Source organism: Natator depressus, chromosome 2, assembly GCF_965152275.1.
Source record: "Natator depressus isolate rNatDep1 chromosome 2, rNatDep2.hap1, whole genome shotgun sequence".
In the NCBI taxonomy this organism is placed as follows: Eukaryota; Metazoa; Chordata; order Testudines; family Cheloniidae; genus Natator; species Natator depressus.
The window spans coordinates 188,170,353-188,185,826 of record NC_134235.1 but is presented as its reverse complement, the minus strand read 5'-3'; the positions used below and the strand labels follow the sequence as shown (position 1 = coordinate 188,185,826).

Genomic DNA, 15,474 nt, shown 5'->3' with positions numbered 1-15,474 from the left:
CTCAGTGGGAGCTGAGGGTGCCCAGCACCTGGCAAAATCAGGCCTTTAAAGAGCCTTGGAACGTGTGGAGAGCTTTTCTTCTCTCAGATGATTGAATGAATTTCCAGGCCCACTACTGAGTGGCTGACAGCATTGGCTAGATGAAATAAGGTGTACATTTTCTGACTGCATACAAGCCATACATTTCTAACAGTGAGGGTAATTAATCATTGAACAATTTACCAAGGGCCATGATGGATTCTCCATTACTGACAATTTTTAAATTAAAATTGGATTTAAGAGATATGCTCAGCAATTATTTTGGGGGAGTGTGTTATACAGGGTGTCAGACTAGATCATCATCAGGGTCTCTTCTGGGCCACCCTCTTACCACTTCAAAAGAGATTTTTCCTCCGTTGGTATCCTGCTGTTAATTGATTTATCTTGTTAGACTGACCTAACACTTGGTAAAGCAACCCACAACCTTTCATGTATTTATACCTGCTCCTGTATCTTTTACTTCCTACATCTGATGAAGTGGGTTCTAGCCCACAAAAGCTTATGCCCAAATAAATTTGTTAGTCTCCAAGGTGCCACAAGGACTCCTCGGTTCTTTTGCTGATACAGACTAACATGGCTACCACTGAAACCTGTCTTCTGGGCTTGGAATCTAGGAATCTTCCCCACGCAGCTCTGCAAACACACCAAAGTGCTAACCTGCAACAGCCCTGCTATTCCATTCCTGGGCCTCTCCTGAACACATCATGCTAGTTTTATGCTTAACTTGATGGCTCTGTGATACATAGAAATGTCCACTAGGTGAGACACCTAGCCAAATCTGAACCTAGAAAATAAATAAAGGGAATGTGTGACTTGTGTGACTGGTGAAGAATAGAGCTTTTCACTTCAAGACCACGTTAAACTGACCCAGATTAGCAGTGTTCGAAAGTTATCGTCTGCTGGCTGTTCAGTGCCCTATGTGAAATGATTCCAGTCCGGTTCCTAGTGGATTAATATCCACGTCACAAAACCATAATCACAACTCTGGCAGTTTCAGCAGTGAGGTCCAGGAATCCATGAGCATAGAAACTAAACTCTCCTCTCATCACTAGAGGCTCTCTCTTCAATCAAGAGATTGATGGAGCCGGGAAGTTGGGAGGGTGGAAGGGGGAGAAAGTTTGCACCTATGCTTCCCATGCTCTTGTATCTGTTCTTTAGACAGAAGACTTCAGTTTCCAGGATTCTGAGTCTAGTCTCATTCACAAGCACTGAAGTCACTTATAACAAACTTGTAAAGAAAATAACATTAAAAAAAAAAGTAACCCAGATTTCCAGAAAAGAAAAGCAAATAATGCGCCAAACTGCTAGTACAGCTGGGGCCCTATGTTGCTCCCACTGAAATCAACAGCAAAACTCCAGTAGAAGTTGAGCCCCTAATCCTTTCAGAGGAGTTTTACTTTAATTATTTTTACATGAAACAGCTTTTTCAAAGAACAGCTCAAGACACTAGAAGCACTAGACACTAAAGGGTCAGATTGACCGGTACGATCTGGTCCCTCTGTGCCATTCAGGCAGTACAAAGAGGCTAGATTCTAGCCCTAAATGGTCTCCAGAACATTTCTCTCACAAGAACTCTGCTGATGTAAGCCCAGTGGAAGCAGTTCCTGCTCCAGCTGTCCCACCCCACTATGGTGAAAGGGTCATGCTGGGGAAGGAGGAAGCATGTGAGGGGAAACTACCTGAAGGAGCATTGCTCTACTACACAGATCCTCCTCTGTCACAAGTAAAAGCAGCCCACAGGCTACACTAACTACTGCCAGGACCCGTCAGGCTCTGAATGAGGGATCAGTAACTTTTTTGGCGTCACACTGATATTTTAAAATCTCCATTTGATCCTCACCTTTCACACTGCACTTGAAGGTTTGGCTTACTATTCCTGTATCATTTTCTTTTTCCGCTGGCCATTCATACAGGTAGACCGTAGTCCGAGATGATCCGGCGTCAAGCACTATTCCATACTGAAAAAAAAGGGGTTACAGTTTAAAATCCAAAATTTGTCAGCATTTTGTTTAAAAAAAAAAAAAAAAAAAAAAAACTACCGCAAGGTTTTCAGCACCTGTCATTGTGCCACACATTTACTTAAACACCAGAGGAATGCTTTGACATGTACTAGAGTCATATTAACTAAAAACATCAGGTACTTGGACAATCTGCATGAGTCAGGCCGCAGAGTCTGTGAGTGATTCCTAATGAAAAACTGGTGCATAGTATAGCAAACAAACATGCCACAACTTGTCTATTTTGGTTGCAACTACAATTTACAGGAGGAGCAGCAGCATGTTACAGACGCTGACAAGTGAAGTGCCATATCAGGCAGAATTCTGCTTTCCCCTTCAGCCATCATAGCCACAAATCACCTCTTTCGATTGACCAAACATTGTCAACTTCCAGGAAATTAACTAGCAGACAAAGTCATCCTTGCTTGATTTTCAGATTGGAAGCATTTACAGCAAACGGAGTATTTAACTTTAATGTAGCATGGTGCCCTGGCATTTCTTTAGATCCATTGTTTAGCACAATCCCATTATTTTAATGGAGAGCATTGGCTGACTGCTCCAGTTTAACAGAAGGCTGTATGAAGAATGTGCTTCCTCTGTGCTCACACAAGCAGGTCACAGAATTGGGGAAATACATCTATTTGTGCTCAATCTAAATTGCTCTAAAAATGCAGCTGTTACGGGAGGTAATGTAATACCGTACTTTGGTGTGTGGATTTCTTTAAGGAGACTCAGATGCTTCATGTATCTTGTCAAATGTATGTTACTGCCTTAGCAATCAGCATTGACATTGTCTGACTTTAAGTGCTAATGTATAATTGTGCAATGCAACTAGAAGCCTGGAGAAGTCCTGCCTGACAGTATCATGAACATAACACAATTATTGTTTCTTTCAGAATACAATCCAAATATATACAGGACACCAATTCCTTCCTTCTTCTGGATGCAGACTCATACCTGCTGCAAAGCCACTAACATCAATAGCATCACACTAAGGATGAATGTGTCATTGCATATTTAAATGGTTACACAACATGTACATTTTAATATCTCTCTTATCATAGTGATATCTAAGCAAATAGGATTTCCCTTCCCTTGGGCTTACTCTTTGCCAGGTATTATTATTTTACTTATACTACAGTCCTATCTAGAGGCCCCCTCTGAGATTAGGGCCCCACTGTGCCAGACAATGTACACACACATAGTAAGAGACAGTCCCTGCCTAAAAGAGCTTATAGAGTCTAACTATATAAAACAGATGGGAGAGAGGAAGTATCATTATCTCCATTCACAGAGGACATCACTGAGCCACAGAAAAATTAAGTGACTTGCCCAAGGTCACACATGAAATCTATGGCAGAGCTGGGCACTGAACCCAGCTTTCCCCTGTCCTAGTCTGTTGCCTTAACCACCAGATCATTTTTTGTCCCCATAGGTCCATCAATGGCTATTAGCCAGGATGAGCAGTGATTGTGTCCCTAGCCTCTGTTTGCCAGAAGCTCGGAATGGGCGACAGGGGTGGATCACTTGATGATTACCTGTTCTGTTCATTCCCTCTGAAGCACCTGGCACTGTCCACTGTTGGAAGACAGGATTCTGGGCTAGATGGACCTTTGGTCTCACCTAGTATGGCCGTTCTTATGTTCTTACAGAAAAATCACCTATCGCTAGAACAACATAATTTGAGTCAAAGGTCAAAAAAGAACAGAGCAGCCAAAAAAAAAAAAAAAAAAAAACAGTTTTTCTCCCTCTCTCTTTTTTATTGGGATTTTCACCCACCATTTCCCATCAACTCTAATCATGACACCTCTTTAATATTCAGCAATGATCTATTCAGTAGACTATATTGTAGGATTAGTAAGAGAGGGTGGACAAGCAAAAATCAAATGAAAGTGAGCTGGAACTCTGCTGCTGTCTAGTGGAAATGAGAAAGAGGAAGAGAGAGATGGCTTGAAGGAAAAAATCATAGAATCACAGAAGTGTAGAACTGGAAGGGACCTCGAGAAGTCACCTAATCCAGTCCCTTGCTCTCAAGGCTGGACTATGTAATAACTAAACCATTCCTGACAGGTATTTGTTTAACCTTTTCTTAAAAACTTCCAGTGAGAGATTGCCCAAACTTCCTCTGGCTTGTGTGTGTGACCTTGAGCAATTCACTTATTCTCTCAGCTTTAGTTCCCCTATCTATAAAATAGACACCATAATGCTTAGCTCACAGGGGCATTGTGAGACTTTAATTAACTAACACTTGCCTATAAAACACTTTGAGATTGTCAGGTGAAATGCACCGTAGAAATGCACAGTATTATTATTTGATAGAACATTTTAGTCTATTGTTCTGTTTCCTTATACCCTTTAAAACTTACCTTCAGTCCAGGAGAAAGGACCTCCTTGTGGTTGATCTGAACAAGTGTAACAGCAACAACAACAACTATGCTTAGAAGCAGAAATACCAAAGTGATAATGGTTGAAGTTTTGGAGAGCACCTTGACACCTAAAGTGAAAAGGGAAAATCCATGTAAAGGAGTGCAGGGATCATCACTAAGGGCCACACCCTGCAGCCCATACTCAGGCAAAACTCCCAGTAAAATCACAATGGGAATTTTGCCTAAGTACGAGCTGCAGGATTTGACAGTAGGAGAGTCTCTACTCTGCTCAGGACCTGGCTGGAAGATGTATATTGCCACCATTAATCCATCCCTGTAACAAAAAGTCTCACTGCAGTAGGTGAGTATCACATGTCGCACTGTCTAAAACAATCTAGAGATGAGTTAGGCATTGTATAACAGACATTTTCTAACTAGGAGCTGATGTGTCAGTGAAACACAGGGTATGTGCATGTAAATAAATACAGAAAGCATTATCATTGTGTGGTGCCCAAAGTTATGCTAGATGCTTTACACGCTAGTAGAAAGATAAGGTCTCTGCCCTGAAGAGCTTATGAACCAAACCTAAGCGTATTTGTGCAAACTAACCCTAAAGTTAAGCGTAGCTGTTTTGTGCATTAAAGACAATGCTCTTTCCATGCTCCACTGGAAATGTTCACTAAGGAGTTCAAGGAGGAGAATTTGTTCTGGTTTTCATTTTAATTTCTACTAACCCTTTAGAGCTGCGTGCAGAGGTGGCCCTCACTGGGCAGACCTCACCTCACTGCCCTCACCCATTTCAGTGCCATGAGGCAGCAACCTCATCCTTCCCCTGTGGAAGGCTCTAGCAGAACCAAGGAGGCATATGGGATGAAGGGGAGTGGAGAGGGCAGGCTGGAAGGGAGTGGGCAGGCTGCAAACAGGGCTGGGGGTAGTAAGGGAGCTGCATCAATCATTCTCCCTGCACAAAAGAGATCAGGGAGGAAAGCTGGGAGGTTAACTTCTCCTAGGAGCCCACTCTGTGGTGGGGAACTCCCTTAAAGAGGTGGCTCCTAGAGGCAGGCAGCCACCGGAGACCCAGAGCTGGTGTAGAGGTAGAAGGCCTTTGCGTGGAGGTCCATGTGCCCAATTGATCCCAGGACATTCCATGGAGCTTGATGGCCAGATCCTCACTTTCTTCCGCAGGGTGGGGGGGAAAGAATTCCCACCCCCAGCTACTAATGGAAGAAAGCAAAGGAAACTCCCCGGGGTGAGGTGGAAAAAGAGAGTATCACTATGTAGCGGTACAATTTGACCCTGTGAAAGGCCCTGGACACTAAAGTTCTCTAACCACAGAACAGATACAACTCAGACACAGCAATGGTGCAAGTTTCCCATGCTGCCCAAGCTTCTCACACTGACCCCAACCAATATCCCTCCTTCCTGAGAGCATATACTCCTGTTGTGCTCATTACAAAACAAACAAACACTTGTCTCAACATCAAAGACTGAGAATTAAAACTCTGGGAAACTTGTGTGCTAGTTTTTCCCCTTGATTTTTTTTTCTTGAAAACACCTTTACATAAGCAGGAGGTGCAGCCCATCGTGCATGTTAGATCATGCAAGTATGAAGGGGCTCTGCTCAAAGGAAAGATCTTAGCAATTATGTACTATTATATTGCAAATGTCAGAAGTTTTGTACAGCCAGGTCCTGCTCGTGGACTTAAGTGGGACTGCTCACCCAAGTAAAACAAACAGGATTTTGGCTGCAAGGGCTGCATAGGGAAACAGGCTTGGCTACAACAGTGTTGTTAGCAGGGCCAGACTGGCAATTCTGGATGTGCAGGAGCTCTAAAATCTTCTGGGGCAACATGGTAAACAGGGGGGAAAGGGAAGAGGGTTGAAGGATACTTAGAGGTCAAAGGGTCCAAGGAAGACAAGAAGTTAGGGGAATATTGCAGCTATGGCAAATTGAAATATAATGTGAGAAGGGCAGATTCTGCTTCTGAATTTCCAATATTTGTATGTTTTCCAGTGCCCGTGTTCTGTCTGCCAGTGACTTATCAAGAGAAACTTCTTTCGGACTCTGTCACGCCACATAAGCACAGCCAGGCGCTGGGAGCAGCAGGCATCCCAAGGAGAGCACACCTGCCACTTGAGGCCTTCAGGAAATACAGTCTAAACTCCTGCTATTACGCAGGGTCCACTGCACCTACACAGTGTGGACCATGGTCAGGACCACAGCACTGTCTTCTCATGCCCCCTTTGGGACAATCTGCGCACTGGGGGTGCATACAGGGAGCAGTCCCTGTAAGCCCCCTGATTGCAGGGACAGCATGCTTACAAGCCCCGCAAGGTACATGCAAATGATAGAGAAGTCTCTTTAGACTCTATCCCCCACACCAAGCACTCACTCAGAGGCATGTCAGTTAATTGAGACTAACATGCTCAATATCTTATGCACTCATCTAAGTTCTGAAGTTTCTTTATAATGACACACTTATGACCTCTATATTTTAAGGGTTAGCCTCTCACTTCAACACCCCAATTAATTTTCACTAGTACTAATCATAATGAAATTTCTGCATGAAAATCATTAAGCTACCACCAATTACAATAATAGTGGATTTCCGGACAGTAAATTGTTTATTGGTTTATTGTCCTGAGGGATTCTGAAATTCAAGGAAGAGTACTGTATAGGAAACATGAGAGTGACAGGACAAAACCCTATTTTTATATCTAAAATATTTGTTATTACCTAGAGGTCAGTTCCTTTAGAACCTATGCTTAAGAGCCATTAATGTTAATGGAAATTATTCATATACATTGGTTTGAAAGCAGACCTCTCATTAGATTAAAAAACCAGTTCTAACAATCCATCTGGGAATGAGAGCTGCTGGGATAAGACCATCTGCCTTTGTAACAAATCCTTCTCCTTGTGTATTTTGCAGATTTGTAAGATTTCCATGATCACAAAATAGCATACAATTGAAAGTTGGGTGAGAGCTAGATTTCTATTTACTCCTCAATAAATATCTTTTCTTCATGGATCAAAGGATTGACTTGTAGAAATGGAAGAGACTAAGTCATTATCAAAGGGTAAATGCTCAAGACAAATTAGTGAATATTTGTACAGAACTTTGAAGGTGTCAAACCCCATTAAAAAGTGAAAATAAATAAATAATTATTCTTATTACTTCAGAGCACCTACTATGACTGTTGAAATATTGTTGTTCTGCTATAGCCTTTTCAGCAGGGAGCAATGCTCTCTAATGCTTATATATTTCATGGGTTATACACAATGCACTCTAATGCCTATATATTTAATGGGTTATACACAAATTTCTATGAGCCATATCCTGGCCCTATTGAAGTCAATAGTAAAAATTTCATTGACTTTACTGGTACCAGGATTTGACCCTATCTAAAAGGACTTCACTTTTCAGAAATCTCTTCAATTGGAAGAGTATTATGCAAATTATCATCATGTGTGACATTCCTCTTTTAATCTAGTGTCTCTCCCAGATAAGACAATTTCATTAGAGCATAATTTATAAATCTGGGCCCATTTGTTAGAGGTACACCTTACATTTCATGCCCCGGTGCAGTTAGCTAAACATTTTAATTACATGGTAGCTGGACTGTGCAAGAGTCTAGAAGACTCATGTCAGTGGAACAAATGCACAAGACCATATTCTGCTCACTGTTACACCCAGGCAACCTCCTTGATTACACACACACACACACACACAGCAAGAGAACAAAATTCATGCCAATCACGGAAGTTGCAGGAGGGATTCACTTGACCTGTTGACTTCACAGGACTGCATGAATGTAAGTGAGAGCAGAATTTGGCTCACTCTCGCTAAATTGGTGGATTTTAGGCAAAGAGCCAACAACATAATTTAAATCGATGTTGATGAAATATTAAAGTGCCGTTGCTCTTTATTACTAAAAACAATAACATTCTGGCACAAGTAATAAAGTAAATACAGGCAACTTTCAGTCCCTATTAAATTAAATATAATGGACCACACACGAATACATTTGAAAGAAAGAACATTTTCTCATTTCCTATAGTTTACTGCAGATAAAAAGAATCAGTTCCGTAAAGGAAAGTTGGCTCAGTGACTAAACCTCTTCATAGTACTGAACGCTGAAGGTTAAATATACATCTATATAAATGCAAACGTATATTATAGGTTGAGATTCATTTCTATAATTGACTTGAAACAGCTATGCCAACCTATTTTAGGTACTGACCTGTTTTCTGACAGGGCTGGCAGGAAAGTACTGTAAACATCTTTTTCCAAACTGCATAATGGGAGAAATATACATATTTTTATCATTTAAAAAATAAGAACATGTGGTCTTAAGATGAAAGTTTAGTCACAAGATGCAGGGATGGGACTACCAATAACATTAGGATACAGAATTTTAGAATGCCTTAGCTTTTATTTGCAGAGCCTTTTACAGGCCTGTATTCCATTTAGGGGGAGGACTGCAGGTTGAAAGAAAATAGTTTCCCAGGGGGAAAAAAAAATCCACAGGCGATATACTAAAGTTTGTGGCTGAATCTCTAGACCTTCTCCAGGTTCACCCATCCCTAAAATACAGCATTACTGGCTAGAACCTTATTAGGAAAGATTCACCTGTATAAGCCATGTAAAACAAACAGTTAAAGTATGCAAGTGTCATCCTACCAAAAAAAAAAAAAAGAGGAAGCTGCAAAAAAAAAAAAAAAAAAAAAATCCAAGCATATGAGCATCTCTCTCCCCCCCACACACACACACGCTTCTGATTCTGCCAGCTTATCACCAGCTGCAATAAGCAGCTCTCATAACTATGCACCTCTGTTTGCAATGATACCCATAGCATCACTATCCAAGATCATAAATGGAGCTCTTCTTTAATAACCTCCCTACCAGAACCTTTCTGAGGTAGTTCCCCTCTCCTTGGATCGCCTCTTGCTCTGCCATAACCTGCTCTGTTCTCCCAGGCCTACGCACTCTGCACCGTTTAAACACACACCAGCTAATGTTCCCACAAGTCTCTTCCCTCCGCCCCCCAACTCCAGTGTTGAGGCCAGTATACGCTGAACACTCACACACACTCCCCCGTCCCCTGGAGCGCGCGCGCGCTCTCTCTCACACACTCACACACACACCCGTCCCCTGGAGCGCGTGCTCGCTCTCGCTCACACACTCACACACACACCTGTCCCCTGAGAACACGAACACCCCACCTCCCCTTACCGGTCCCCGCAGCTGCGGGGTGACAGCGTGGAGAGGCGGGCAGGCTGCACAGCGGCTGGGACCGGGGGCAAGGCGAGGGCACCGCCGGCGCGCGTCGCAAAGCTGCTCAGCTGAGAGGCAGCCGCCGGCGCTATAAAGCCCGGGGTGCCGGCTGGCCCCTCCCCTGAGGAGCTGCCGCAGCCGGGAGCCTCGGGGCGGCTCGCACGTTGCCCTCCCTGGCGCAAGACAGAGCCGGGAGGGGGACCCTCGTCCTACCCCCACCGCTCAGCCGGGGATCGGCTCACCTGAGCCCTGCCCCTTGCAGGCGGGAAGCTGCACAGCGCTGGGCGGCGCAGCCGGCCTCACGCCCCGTGACCTGCCGCTGATCGCTGGCCCCGGGCCTGGCGGGTGGCCCCCGGGGGCTGGTTGCTGGCCGCCGAGCGGCACAGCTCTCCCGCCGCGCCCTCGCCCTTTTGTTTTGCTCACACACGTCAGCGAGGTTAATTGAGGCTCCGTGGAGAGAGGTGTCACCCTCCCGGCAGGGGGACCCTTTCCCGCCCTCTGGGCTCCCACCCACGCCGCCCCCCTGTAATTTCGGGACTGTGACCGCGGTGGGGCTGTGCACACGCGGGCTGAGCCAAGAGGAGGCTCCGAATTCCGCCGGTTCCCAATTCCCTGGGAACAAGGAACCCGCCTCAGCCTCATTGGCAGCCAGCTGTCATCCCCAGACCTCCTCCCTTGGCCCGCCCTCCTCTAAAGCCCAACCACAGGGTGAATGAGAGGGTGCCTCCCACACCCCTGGATGTTATTACTAGTTACTAAAACTGGTTTGATGCTGGTCCTGTTGTGCCAGTTCGACAACACCAAGCGCAAAGCACTCCATGCCCATCCATGCTCGACAAGTCCTGTATCCAGCCTGCAGCCCAGGCCAAAACAGGATGTGAGGAAGGCAAGAGAAGAAAACAATCCCTACTGCACCTAGCCACTTGTGCAATGGCAGGGAGGAGAGGGTATTACTCCTTTCGGAGGGCTCCAGAGATCAGCTGATGTCCAGAAGCATATGATTTATGGTCACATGTATTATTATGCTAACATTATGCTGGCAGCATAACTGGTACTGATCATAAAATCATCCAGCCACTTTTACAATCCATTTACAGAAAGTAGGTTCTAAGTCAAGCCGCAAAATTCTTTGCTCCTTCCCAGGCCTGCTCAGACCCCTCCGGCATCATGCCCAGCTTTCTCACAGATCCTTCTGTTTCCCACCTCTCAGCAACCTACCCCTGTGGCAGGGGTGCAGGTGTAATTTTTATAGTGGGGGTGCTGAAAGCCATTGTACCAAACTGTATATAAAGGAAACCACTTCAAGTCAGAGGGTGTTGCAGCACCCCTAGTTCTAGCACCTATGCCCTTTGGCTCCTCTTCAGTTCCTTCCTCAGCTGTCCTATTCCTGATAGATTTTCCCTCCACCTGACCACCCTAGCTCTCGCTTGGCTCCACCTACGGTGTGTAGCTTCAGCTGACGTCTTCCATCCATTCTGTCCTTCACCCAACCTTCCCCTTGCCACCTGACTACTCTTCCCACTATAAACAGCCCTCTCCCCATTTCCTGGCTGCTACTCCACTCCCCTTACTCCTATCCACTCACCTATATCCCTCTTTCTAGTTGGCACCCCTTTCTCCTCCTATTCCAATTGTCCTCTGTTTAATGCATGTAACCCATTGGCTTCATTGGTTTGCTCTTGTGAGGTGGAATCTTACCTATACACTTATTTAAAAGCTACAAATTTACTGGTTTGCTGACAACCTAAGGAAAAGTGTATATGCCTGGGTTGTAGTTGTTACCTCGTAAACATTTTCAGTAAAAACCAATGCACCGCCTTTGCAGTTTCACAGGCACGTGCCACAGACAAAGTGCTGTGATCAATTGCTGAACTATGGTTATGAAAACTACAGAAACAAGGCAATTACTGTGTGCAAATTACAATGTGATTATTGCTTCACAGGTACACCAGGTAATTGCATTACACACCCCTCCACAGTACAGGATCATCATTAAGGCTACGATTATGTCATGGACTGTCACAGAAGTCATGGAATCCATGACTTCCAGAGATCTCTGTGACATTTCCTGCCCTGGGGCTGGAGCTGTCAGCAGGCAGCCCCACAGCTCCCAGCCATTGCTGGCCCATGGGCAGCAGGGGGACAATGCAGTGCCCAGCCGCTGAGGGCAGCAGGGGCATCCCACAGCTCCCAGCTGCTGAGAGTGGCAGGGGACCCACACACACACAGCTCCAGCCATCACAGGCGGCAAGGGGACCCCGGATCTCCCACTCCCCGCAGGCAGCAGGGCCCCTCACTTCTGCCCAGCAGCAGCGCATGGCAGGGGGAGGTGGGGGCTGGTGGCAAGGGGACCCCGTAGCTGCTAGTCGCTGGGGTGGGAGCGAGGGGACCCCAGAGTCCCCAGCTGCTGTGGGTGCTGGACCCTCTTCCCTCCCCATTTTGTCAGGGATATTTTTAGTAAAAATCACAGACAGACAGGTCACGGGCTTCCGTGTATTTTTGTTTATTGCCCGTGACCTGTCTGTCTGTGATTTTTACTAAAAATATCTGTGACAAAATCTGAGCCTTATCATCATCATCATCGACAATAACAGGAAAGCAGCCTGAAGAATACCATCCTGACCAAACTGATCACAGAACCACTAGGTCTACTGCAAGTATAAGCCCCAGACTGCTGGTGTTGAAACGTTAGGTGCCTCAAAAACATTATCCAAAGGAGAGCCATAGTGTATTCAAAATGCTGGTGGAGGAATGGCGATGGGGAGGTGGTCAACCAAGATTCATCCAGACTCCAGCCTGTAGGAGCAGCTGCAGAAGTAGCCAAAGCAGAGACTGCTGCACAGGGAGGAGGGAATACAATGTGTCCACCCAGAGCCGCCTGTCCCCCAGAACCCTCCCTGACCCAGAACTTTGAAGGGGAAACATGCCCCCCCACACACACACACACTCAAGGGAAACTAGTGCCCCCCAACCACGTGTCCTTGGGGGGAAACTGCAGAGAGGAACCAGCCAGAGACTACACTGAGTAAGAGCAGCTACAGGATCAGCTAGAGCATGGACCCTCAGACATTCATAGAGCTGTACAGTCTTGACTGGACTTTCTCTGCCCTGTGCGGTTTGGCTGTCTGCTCCAGCCCTCTCCCGCCATTTCTCTTACAGTCTCTTCATCTCTTACCCTCTTCTCCCCCTACCCTGTCCCCTCACCTCCCTTTCCTTCAGTGTCCCCTCTCCCTTCTCTTTTCTTTCCCCTTAGGTTATCCCCTCCTAATGGCACACACCCCATCAATAAAATCATAGGACTGACATGCCATATGCTGCCATCACATTGTTCCCTCTGCTGGTGTGTTCTATCCCTTCTACCCTGTACCTGTCTTGTCCATTTAGACTGTAACCTCTTTGGGGCAGGGACCCTCTACTACTGTGTTTGTACAGTGCCTAGCACAATGGGGCTCCACTCTTGGTGGGTCCTTAGGCATGACTGTAATAAACAAGATTAATAATAATAAGGGGCACCTCTACCTTGCATGATAGTCAGTAGCTCAGGAAGAACTTGTGAAATGGTTTAGGCATTGGTTAAGATTCTTTCTTAAGTTGTGTAAGCAGGTGGCCATTCAATTCCTGCTATTTTTTTGCTGCCTTCCCAGCTATTTGTGCTGATTTCATTGAGACTCGTCACTAAGAGCGTGGTGCTCTTTGGTTCAAATTTGGTGCTTGCACCATTTTTCCTGAAGATTCTTTTCCCAAGACTTTAGCAACATTTTAAAAATGCCCTTGATTTACCCTATTCCAAAAATTACACATGTTCACATTAACTTCCCTTCCCTCTACCAATCTGAGGACTGGTGTTACAGCAGCAAGGCACTAGCAAACAGGAGTTTTGTGAAGGAGTTCTCCAGGTGAAGGAGGAGTGACTATGTGACCCTTGGGATGAGTTTGTTGTGTGCTTGTATGTTTGAAGTTGATAGTGTGGTCTGTTCTGGGGGCTGTGCACTGAGCCAAGCGGCCTGCTAGGTTAAGCTTAGAGTTTACTAACCAGGCTCTAGCCTACTATCCTATGATCCCTTGACAAGGGGGTGGGGCAAACGCAGGGAAAATAGGGGTTTAAAAAGCCAGCATCTAAATGACCAGAGGAACTAGTGAACCGCGGAGTTTTGTGAGGATGTTTAAACAGGGAATGTGAGAGGCAGATACACCTAACAAACATACTCTCTAAACAAAGGCCAATACCCTTTGTCCCCCCCGTCCCCCCCCCCAAAAAAACAAAAACAAAAACGAAGACCAAACAAACAAAAAGACCCCACAGGAGTAAAAAGATAATGCAGGCAGAAGTCCAGCAGCAGAGTGGGGGCTATCCAGTTTATTGCACTGAATGCGGCATGCATGATTACTTGCCTTGTGGGGAGATGGCATATATGTGCATTTGGTGTGAACAACTCATGGCCCTCAAGACCAAGTACTAGCTCTTGAGACCAGAGTAGCTAATCTAGAGGAGCTAAGGGAGGCAGAGAAGTACATCAAAGAGATTTTCAGGGACACAGCAGAGCAGTCCTACCCACAGTCTGACAGCTTCCATACTATTGAGGATGAAAGTCTTGGGGAAGGAGAACATCAAGCCAGAGCAGAGGTAAATGATCCCACAGTTGGGGCACTCCTTGCAGATGATGTCTCAGACTGAGGATACCCCTCTGGGGGAGGGGACCGCAGTTATTAGGAATAATAATAGTAACGATAATAGTAATGGGGGATTTGATTATGAGAAATATAGATAGTTGAGTTGACTGGGCGAATCACATGGTGAATTGCCTGCTGGGTGCGAAGGTTGTGGACCTCTCAAGACATCTAGAGAGGCTTATGTGCTTTGCTGGGAAGGAGCCCATGTAGGTAACGAAGGCATAGAGAAAGGTAGGAGAGAGATCCTGGAGGCCAAATTTAGGCTGCTGGGTAAGAGATTAAAGTCCATGGTAGTATTCTCTGAAATGCTTCCAGTTCCACACACAGGGTCAGTTAGACAGGGTCTCAATGCATGGATGAGATGATTGTATTGGGAGCAGGGTTTAGGTTTACTAGGAACTGGGGAACCTTTTGGGAAAGGAGGAGCCTATACAGGAAGGATGGGCTCCACCTAAATCAAAATAGAACCAGGCATGTCCAATTGAAAAGGTCACAGAGAAGTTTTTAAAACGAAGGGCTGCAGGAAAGCAGACAGGTGCAGAGGAGCACATGGTTCAGACAGACAAATGCCTTAAGGGAGGATTTATTAAAGCAGATACTCTATATCCTAGTAAAGAAGAGAGGATAGAAGTTCATAGAGTGCAGGTAGGAACTGAAGAGAAACTGCATCACATGAAGGCAATCAACTAAATATTGACAATTTTTTTAAAATGTTTGTATGCAAATGCCACTAGTCTAAATACTAAGATGGGTGAAATTGAGAGCCTGGTAATAAATGAGGTTATTAATATAATATGAATCACAGAAACTTGGTGGAACGACGATAATCAATGTGACATGATAATTCCAGGGTACAAGATATAGAGGAATGACAGAGTAGGTCATGCTGGGGTGGGAGGGGGGGTGGCACTATATATTGAAGAAACCAGAGTCCAGTACAGTACAAATCTGAAATGAATCAAACTGTACCATAGAACTTCTAAGGATAGAAATTCCATACTTGAATAATAAGAGTACAGCAGTAGGAATATGTTACCGACCACCTGACCAGGATGGTGACAGTGACTGTGAAATGCTCACGGAGATTAGAGAGGCTACAAAAACAACCACCACCACTAAGACAAT

The 15,474-nt window shown here is 45.3% G+C and overlaps 1 protein-coding gene across 3 annotated transcripts in view; it reads right to left on the bottom strand.

The window, feature by feature from the left end:
* ENTPD3 (ectonucleoside triphosphate diphosphohydrolase 3) overlaps positions 1 to 9,726 on the bottom strand; it is a 30,427-nt gene extending 20,701 nt beyond the window's left edge. For all 3 annotated transcript variants that reach the window (XM_074945596.1, XM_074945594.1, XM_074945597.1), the window contains exons 1-4: positions 9,637 to 9,726; positions 8,645 to 8,695; positions 4,403 to 4,530; positions 1,880 to 1,997 (exon numbers count right to left, since the gene is read on the bottom strand). In XM_074945596.1, the coding sequence (XP_074801697.1) occupies positions 1,880 to 1,997; positions 4,403 to 4,530; positions 8,645 to 8,684 (286 nt within the window). In that variant the 5' untranslated portion in view covers positions 8,685 to 8,695; positions 9,637 to 9,726. The remainder of the gene's footprint in view (positions 1 to 1,879; positions 1,998 to 4,402; positions 4,531 to 8,644; positions 8,696 to 9,636) is intronic.
* Positions 9,727 to 15,474: the final 5,748 nt, after the last annotated feature.